Here is a 9499-nt window from a genome sequence, read left to right on the forward strand (position 1 = left end):
TTATTAACTGACACACTTACCCCTGCAGTCTTTACCTGTAGGACACACCGTGGGCACGGCGTTATTAACTGACACACTTACCCTGCAGTCTTTAGTACACACCGTGGGCCCGGCTTTATTAACCGACACACTTCCTCAGAACCCATTATACAGATAAAGAAATCTGAACCTCAGTGAGATTAAGAAACTTTCCACAGAGAAATGACACAGTGTGAGGCCAGGTTGGATGGCTGGCATGAGACCTCTGGCTGTCGGGTCAGATTGCAGCCATAGGTTCCTAAGGAGAGAAGCTGACATTGCACAGATGCAGACGTGTGAGCTTTCCTCTTTGGTCTGGGGAGAATCCTGGAGGGGGGCCAAGCCCTTTGCTTCAGATAGGCCCTCTGCAGCTTTGCTCTGACTCTAGGAATGTGATTATCTCTGCTTCGGATTTTCCCATGCATAATTGTTTTAAAGAAAAGCCTGAGGAGACAAGGATGCCACTGGTATCTGCAGGTCTCGCTGGCACAGCCTAGCACTGAAGTCTGGCTGCCTACTCTACAGAATGAAGATGAAATCTATGCCTTGACAATGCTGAAGTATGCGTGGGCAGCCCGTACATGGCGGTTCTGTTGAACTTGTCCACATTGGGTTTCAGGGTCTAAGTTGATGTGGACGACTCAAGAGGACACCAGATCTCACTACAGATGGTTGTGAGCCACCATGTGGTTGCTGGGAATTGAAAACGGCACCTGCCTCAGCTCAAACAGCTGGATTCTCCAGGAGAGTCTCCCAGGCACAGTCTGCTGGGTGTGACACTAACAGATGGTATTCTTTCTTGCTTCAGAACACACTCATCCTAAGGAGATATTCCCTCACGCAGGCCTTCGAAGGCTGGCGTATATTTCATCAGAGACGTCAGGACCACCGCAAACTAACCTTAAAGCAGAACTGCATTTTGAAAAGTGGTTCCTCCTTTTGTTTCTCCTCCCCCAACAAGGATCTTTATACCGCATGAGTCTTAAGATGGGGTTATACTGGGCACTAGCTGAATGAATGTTTTCTGTTGCCATTAGGATCAAGCCTTTTTTTGATGCAAGAAGATACTCCAAAAACTTGATTGGTTGTCTTCTGAATTGTCCCCTAATCCTGAGGCTCATCCTCACTACAGTGTGAAAGTTTGTTATATCTTTGGTAAGCAGAAATCTCACAACCTACTGTATATATGTAATATATATAAAAGCTTTATATACATACACACACATAATTTTTTGTTTTCTTCTAAGGACTTACGTCTTAGAGGGTGACTTATCTGGTATTAGTTTGTCTGCCCTGCCTATTTTTTCCCTTTGGCATGTTAATCCTGTTTATTTTGTAGATAACCTTTTCAAGGTAAACAGGGGATTACCAGTCACTTGCTCCTGCAATGCAGTCCCAAGCCAGAAACCTCCCAGTCTAGAAAACCATTCAGTATTCCCGGACGTGGAGCGGCTTTAAACCTCATAGCACAAACTGATGCGAAGGGAGGGAGGGCTTGTGGGGCAGAGGCACAGCCAGGAAACAACAGCCTTAGGTACAGACCATTGGTCAAAACTGAAACTCATCTACACAAGGGCCTCCCTAGCTGAGCCGACAAAGAGTAAAGTCGGGACTGTCTGAACAGAGGAACAAAGCGAGAGAGGAGGATCAAGCCAGCTAAGTTCTCATAGACTCAGACCCATTATAAATACATAAAGTCTAACAATAGTGAACACAATTGTGTGTCTTCCAATTTTTATATACTTTGGTCACGATAGGAAACTATTCTTGGTAAAAAGTTTAGGGCTTTAATTTGGAAATAAATATAAATAACTTTAGGCAATGTCGCTTCCCTTCTTTTTGTATTTAATATAACCGGATATTAACACCTTAAGATAAAGACACCAGAAGCAAACACAGAAATCAACAGAAACTTTTAAACTTCTATCGCTTATTTGGAGAAATACACCAGCCCTAAATGCTTATTGTTAGACCTTTGGTGAAAGATTTAGTTTTTAAGAAAAAAATTAAACCTCTCAACCTGGGCTAATCACCTAAACTAAAACATTTAAGTTAAACACATTTTAAGTTCCAAAATAATCCAGAATTAAACAAACATTTAAATAGAAATGGGAATTTACTTTCTCTTCATTTTTTTTCCCACCAAAGTAGCTGAAGGATTATTTTTTCTCTTACTTTCTTATGCAAATGATGTCAGACTTCAAAGGATCAATAAAGGGCAGAATTGTAGTGGAGGACTAATGGGCACGGCTTAATTACCATCTAGTTAAAACTGCCTTTCCCACAAGTGCCCTTCCCTAGCTATCCCTCAGCTGCCGAACGCTGGTACTGGTACTTCCCAGTTTCGGCTACAATGGCTTCCGGCCCCTTCTCGAGGGCTCTCCTGTCTTGTATCGGGAGAAAGCATAAGCTACAGCGGCCCTGGATCACACTGGCAAAGCTGGACAACGTTGACGCTGTGACTCATTCAAACCAGCTGTCTCAGCTGGCTCCCCTCGGAACCTTGCCAAAGAACAAAGGATTCTTGTCCCAACCGCAGTGGGCAGCAAAGTCCAGACCACACTGGGCCAAGAGATCAACACCGAGTGGCGACATCACACAGACATGATTTCTTGAAGTGAAAACTCCATTTATACAATGCTTAGGGAGAACATGAAATTTCAGAACCAATACTTGTCTTTATACGTGGCCAGACTTTTTTAAAGATCACTTTTTATTCTTTGAGAATTTCATATCATGCGCCCGATCCCATTCATTTCTCAGTCCTTCCTTGTCCACCCTCCACCCTTGTAGCCTCCCCTCCAAAAAAGAAAGGAAAAAATAAAAAAATAATAAAAAAGCCCCACTTTGCCCCTCCTCCTTGCCCACCTGTCCTTCATAAATGTATTCGCCACAGTGGTAAGGGAAGCTGCAGTGTACTGTGCAGTAGGCCCTTGTGCCCAACGGCTTTACTTGTATAACGTTCACTGCAACGTGTTGTTGGTCTGGTTCAAGGCCTCTGGCTTCTGCTAGACCATCCATACTGGACCCCTCCCCCCAGACTCCTCTTGGATACCATGCTGCTGCAGTCATGGAGACCCTGAGGCTATAGCTCTGCAGGACCAGTCCCTTCATGAACTCCAGTAGTCACAGATGGGGGAGACGTTGAGGGTGGGCCTGGGTGGTAGCTGAGTTGATCAGCCCAGGCCTCCGCTGGGAATCCCCACTCAGGCGAGGTGAGGTACAGTCAGCTTCCCTGCAGGCAGCAGTCAGGGAGGGCAGGGCAAACTCTCTCAGGGGCAGGGCCAGCTCAGCATGGCCCTTGGACATCAGCATGGCTTTTGGTGGCAGCCCAGACCACAGGCATCTTCATGGCCTTTGATGGTAATAGGGACCACAGACATCACTTGGCTCCAGGTGGCAGTGCAGGCCACTCTCACCAGCCTGTTCCTCACCACAACAGCTCTCCAGTCCCACCTCTCTCCACAGCACGTGAGTCGCTCCGCTCCGTTTCTCTTCTCTCCCATTTCTCCACCACATGCTTGCTCGTCGCAGTGGCGCCTGGTGGGTGAGCCTCTACAGCCACAGAGTTTGCTATGACACGTCTCAACCCCCTTGTCTTAGCGTCATGCAGCTCTGGAATCTACATTTCTTACATCCATTTAAATTCGAAAGATAAAGCAGAGCTACCCAAAAGGGTGGAAAACAATCACAAACGACTTGTCACCAAAGCTTTATTCTTGTCATCTCTGTCCTGTTCAGTATGGTGAACACACGCCTGTGGTTCAATAATGGAGTAACATGCAGACGAGGGACCAGAAGGAAGCCCAGACAAAGGACAGAAATGTCAAGCACACTTTAAAAGTCTAGCCACACAGGTCTTTCCTCAGGTGCTCCTTGGCTGTTACCCACATGTATGTGAGCGTGGACGATGGTGTCCGTGAGCTCTACAGGGCACAACAGACCTTGTAGAAGTCTTAAGGATGCCTAAACAAATTATATCGTGATTATTCATCTTCTAGACTTTGGGGATAGAAATACAAAAGAATATAAACAAAGCATGCTTTCTGAGGTTTCTTGGGTCAGTTAGTAGAAAAATAGGTGTTTTCTTTGGGGGGGGGGTTATAGTGGGGAACCCTGAAGCTGAAATTTCCAAATTTATTTCCACCTTTGTCAGTCTTTAAGGGAGTGGTAGGCTTTGGTGGTCCGGCTGTTGACAAAGTCTGTCTTCTTAAACTGAGCCTTTGGAAGAAGCAGACAGAAACGTAAAAGGCTACTACATCCTCGCATAAGAAAACGTCTCAACCGTTCATCAGTGGAAGAACATTTAGGTTGGCTCCGTTTCCCGGCAGCTGTGACGTAAGCAGCAATGAACATGCTGAGCATGTCTGGGAAGCAGGGTGTCAACTCCTTGGTGTATGTCAAGGAGTGGTGTAGATTTGTTTAGCTTCAGGATGCTCCACACTGGTTTCAGAGTGGCTGCAGCAGCTTGCACTCCCAGCCGTGAAGGAGGCGCGGCTTTCCCCACAGCCTGACCCGCCCCTGTCGTTTGTACTCTTCATCTCAGCCCTTCCGATTATGGCAAGGGGAAATCTGAGAGCAGTTTGGATTTCCATTTCCCTAACTGCTAAGGCTGGTGGAATATGTTTTGAAACAACCTAAATGCCCTTCAACTGGTGAATGGCTCATGAAAATACAGTGCATGTACACAATGGAACTCTATTCAGCTGCACAGAAAAACAAAGTCATAAAATTTGCAGGTAAACAGATGAAATTAAAACACTCTACTGAGTGAGGCATGCAGCCTCTAAAGACAAGCCCCACGTTCTCTCACTTTGTGGCCCCCAGCTCTTAATCTCCACATGCAAGTAAATAACCTGCAGAATCAGGAATATAACACTAGACCAAGGTAGTGCCAGGGAATAAGGGGAAGGTGGAGTCGGGGTGAGGGGAAGGTGGGGCTGGGGGGAGAGGGGAAGGTGGGGTAGGGAGGAGGGAGGATGGTGGGGCTGAGGGGTAAGGGGAAGGTGGGGTGGGGCTGAGGGAAGCTCTTGAGTGGGAATGACAAGACACGGGTGACATAAAGGTGCAAACAGAAAGAACTGGGGCCCTTTCACTGGAAAGGGGGAGGGCGATGTGGAGAAAAAGTGGAGGAGGAAGGATAAATAACACTAAAGATGTTTGAAAAGACATAGGAACTCATTTTATGTTTCCTAAAATTATCTGTAATATCTATGTGTATTCATAGATACATAGTTTAAAGAAGTTATGCCACGTGGAGTACCTAACAAACCCCTGGTACCATGCATGTGAAGCATCCTCTTGATTTGTTGGTCAGAGGAGTTCAAAAGACTTCCGCAGCAATATAAGTTGTTAACGTTTCCTGTGTTGCCCACAGAACGTAAGGGTAAACGCCATGCACTTTGGGACTCAGGACTTGGAGGAATGGAGCTGGAGCTGACTGGATCCTCCTTCCTAAGGAGGTGCTCACAGAGGGGAAGGTGCTGTGGAAGTGGCCAAGAGAGGAGCAGTCGGTAGATCTAACCAGCTGTGAGGTCTGTGGGCCACAACGACAGCCTGTCAAGACAGCCACAATGCTGCCAGAGTGGCACTTTATTTTGGAAATGATCAATAATTGAATGTCTAATTGGACTTAAGGGTCGCCCATAGGACTGATGTCATATCTGGTTTTGTAGGCTGTGGAGAGGTCATTTCCCCGAGAGGACAGCATTCTAATAGCATTCTAACTGCATTACAAAGACTTTCCCTTAGAGCCACAGGTAAGTGTAGAGTCCACTCCTCGTCCCAGTTTTATTCTGCAGCATACAGAGACTATTACAGAGATCCACAGTGGGACTGTGCAGTACCTAACTGCAACTGATATATCTGGAATGCAGCCCTGGGTCTAAGGCTCAGGGAAAACCATGGAAGGGAAAGATTTTAAGATCCAGAGGCCCACAACACGGCTGATAGATCATATTCCCTAGATATGGTGGGGAAAATGGATCCATGGACTTTCAATAATATGATTGAACAAGACCAGCAAAATGGCACCACCAGCTGACGCATCAGTGTGGACAGGGGTGACCCCACATCACCCCTCTCCTGATGAAGAGCTACAGGCCGCTGTGAGAGGGAGAATCAATCGCTCCCAGTGATAAACTCCTACATAGGTTGTCCAATTGCATGAGGTCAACCTTGGATACAAGCAAAGCTAAGTGGACTCAGTAGGTTACATGTACATGTGTACACGTATGTATTTATGTATGTACTCATGCATATGTGTATATACATGTAACAATGGTCCTTAAAGAAGAGAACCTGAATTTGGGAGGGACAATGCAGTGCCCATGTATGAAATTTTCAAAAAACAAATCAAAACAATAATGACAACCATAATAGCCAACCTATTTAAATACAAAGAAGAAAGTGCAGCTATCTGGTGATTTCTGATCACCTGGCTGAAGGCCAGGTCGAGTGTCACGTTTTATCTGGGCAGTGCTCTTACCTTCTTGTAGGCATTATGGAGTTCTGTATGTGTCCACAGAGAGTACAGAAGGACAGAAGCTGCTTTGCTGGCCTTGTTGGGGGCATAGCTGGAAAGAGAGAGATGCGTGTGGGTCAGTGAGAAACGAGTTTGGCCATTCCCTTCTCATTCCTCAAGTCGCCATTGGTGCAGCTTCAGCAGTTGCCACTTGACACACACAGAGGATGAGCTTCGAAAGCCAGAGTTCACTTAAGAGGTTTTTTTATAAATCATAAGGGTAGCGCTGGTAAATAAGTAATTTACGGAGAAAACCCCACGATGTTTATACGTGTTTTAAATCCTTCAGTTTACTTACAGCGCCTCTCATTTGTATTTTTATGGTACATTTCTACAGAGTCCAGTGCAGAAAACCAAGCGAAGATGTGTGCGTGCCTCCGAGACAAAAGGACCCTCCCAATGGGGGGCAAACCAAATGTCCCAAGTTAATAAAATACAGTCTTGCTCATTGCGTCTTTAGAAGAGGGTGGACAGAGAACTTACTGCCCCAGTCCAGTTCCCCACCGCATTTGACACGGCACTGGCTTCTGATGCTCCAGTTCTAAATGTGCCCTCAACTTCCCATTTCTGGCTAGATGTCAGTTTTCTTTCAGATTTCATTACCATCTATTACCTACTAACATACAGCTGTATTTTCTTTCATAAACAAAGAATATGGGTTTATTTCCCTTGGCACAAAGGTCTATTAACATGCAACCAAGAACACAGAAAGCAGGGCTGGAGAGAGAGATGGCTCAGCAGCTAAGACCACTGACTGCTTTTCCAGAGGGCCCGGGTTCAATCCCTAGAACTGCATGACGGCTCTTGACTGTCTGTAATTCCAGTTCCAGAGGATCCGACACTCATGGAAAAATACTAATGCACATTAAAAAAAGAAAAGAATACAGAAAGCTACAATGTATACAAATGTTGGGCTTCGCCTCAGCTTCTCTTCCACACTAGCTTTGCGGAAGGAGAGTCGCACTAGCCTCCTGTGGAGTTCTTAGTACTCTAGGGACATTCAGGGTCACTTGGAAGAAGTAAATTCATTTAAGTTGCAGGTCCCTTACATTCAGAACTCTATAAAGTTCTTTACTGACAAAGAGTTTTATATTCCTAACATTTATCTTTACGCTGTTTGGCACTTTTCTTTGTAAAGACAGAATATGGTAAAATGCCATTTTGCCTATAGTCTACAATGTTTCAATCACAGCCACTGCTCTGGGAAGCTAACTAATTACATCAGGAAACACCAGAATCCACAAGTAAGAGAAACGATGGCGCCTGTCTGACTGGATTTTCTAGAAGAGAATGAGGGCCCAGATCTGGATGCTGCCTGTGGCCTTGCTGCTTGTAGGACTGAGAAAGGTAACGGCAGCTAGGGCATTGATACAGTCGTGGTGGTGGGAAACAGGGACAGGAACTAGGGGACTTACCCTTCTCCTGCGCTGATGGTCATAATTTTCTGCAGGCCTCCGGTGTTAAGGAGGTCTCGTGCATTCTGGTAACTATTCTGCACTAAATTGTTCAGTGTGTAGCAGGCAGAGGCTGTAGTTTCGATGAGAAGGTCAATACTTGGGACTGTGTCGGGAATTATGGAAACCAAATCTGGTAGAGTTTCTTTGGCTACAAATTGAAGGAAAAACAATGCTTGGTTAGAAGGATTTTTCTTTTAGGAGGATGTGTGTGTGAACGTGTGTGTTACACACACAGGAGTGTTTGGTATGTGTGCCTCCTGCACACGTACATGAAAGTCAAGCAGGTTGTCAGCTGTCTTCCTTATTCCCTTTCTGCCTATCACTTTGAGACAGGGTGTCTGACTGAACCAGGGTTTGGTTTTAGGGCACTGGCTGGCCAGTGACTCCTAGGCTCTGTCTCTCCCACCCCCAAGTGCTGGAGTCACAGGCCATTGGTTGACATATGAATCTGAAAACCTAATGCCCTGCTTTGAGTGTACTGAAAACCCAGTGTCCTCTCTCAGTGTACTGAAAACCCAGTGCCCGCTCTCAGTGTACTGAAAACCCAGTGCCCGCTCTCAGTGTACTGAAAACCCAGTGCTTGCTCTCAGTGTACTGAAAACCCAGTGCTCGCTCTCAGTGTACTGAAAACTCAGTGTGCTGAAAATTCTTCCACAGAGTAAAAATGTCAAGCATTTTAAAATTTCATACTCTTCAATCCAGAAATTTTGTTTCTGCCAATACAGACATTACCTTAAAAGTTGAAAAAGATTTCCACAAAGATATTTTAGATAGAGTTATATATGTTAGAAAAAAAATCACAAAAGCCTAACTATCTTATAGGAATATGTTTAATTAACTAAAATACACTTTAAAAATATCAAGCTTCTGGTTTAGTTAAAATGAGGGGAACTTAAGACACCTGGACAACCCACAGCAGACTCTGCAGACAGCCTGACTGCAGGGTGCACACAGTAGGCCCCTCCCTGATAGATGTCTCTAACTTCTAACACCGGAAGCAACAGCACCTTCCTCCAAAGGTTGTTCTGGGTGAGCCCAGGAGTTTATGCCCATTAATTGTGGCCACATGCAAGTTATCAGAAGGTTAAACCCCAGATTAAAAGACCTTGGGAACATGGGTATTCCTTTCACAACTTATGTGGACAATATGGAAATAATTCTGACCAAATAACAGGAAGGCCCCAGCCACCCGCTGAGCTCGGTGCCGCATCCTTTTCATCACCAACCAGGAGATCCCTTCATAGACCCAGGCTAAGGAAACACACATGGTCAAGGCTGAGGAAGAACAGCAATGAAAGGGGTCTATCATATTTAGTTGTCTTAGGAAAGTACAGGCATCAATAAAATACATTCTACAATATACTATGGGAAGGCATCTAAACCTATATCCACAATATATTCATTCTCAGATAGATAGATAGATAGATAGATAGATAGATAGATAGATAGATGATAGATAGATAGATAGATAGATAGATAGATAGATAGATAGATAGATAGA

General features: G+C 45.1%; 1 protein-coding gene across 1 annotated transcript in view; it reads right to left on the bottom strand.

Annotated features, from left to right (window-relative positions):
* Positions 1-3717: 3717 nt before the first annotated feature.
* Positions 3718-9499, bottom strand: part of Pkp2 (plakophilin 2) — a 57052-nt gene continuing 51270 nt past the window's right edge. Inside the window, exons 11-13 of the mRNA XM_005370368.3 lie at positions 7957-8146; positions 6506-6593; positions 3718-4239 (exon numbers count right to left, since the gene is read on the bottom strand). Of these exons, the coding sequence (XP_005370425.1) occupies positions 4171-4239; positions 6506-6593; positions 7957-8146 (347 nt within the window). The 3' untranslated portion in view covers positions 3718-4170. The remainder of the gene's footprint in view (positions 4240-6505; positions 6594-7956; positions 8147-9499) is intronic.

This window comes from Microtus ochrogaster, unplaced genomic scaffold (assembly GCF_000317375.1).
Source record: "Microtus ochrogaster isolate Prairie Vole_2 unplaced genomic scaffold, MicOch1.0 UNK77, whole genome shotgun sequence".
NCBI lineage: Eukaryota > Metazoa > Chordata > Mammalia > Rodentia > Cricetidae > Microtus > Microtus ochrogaster.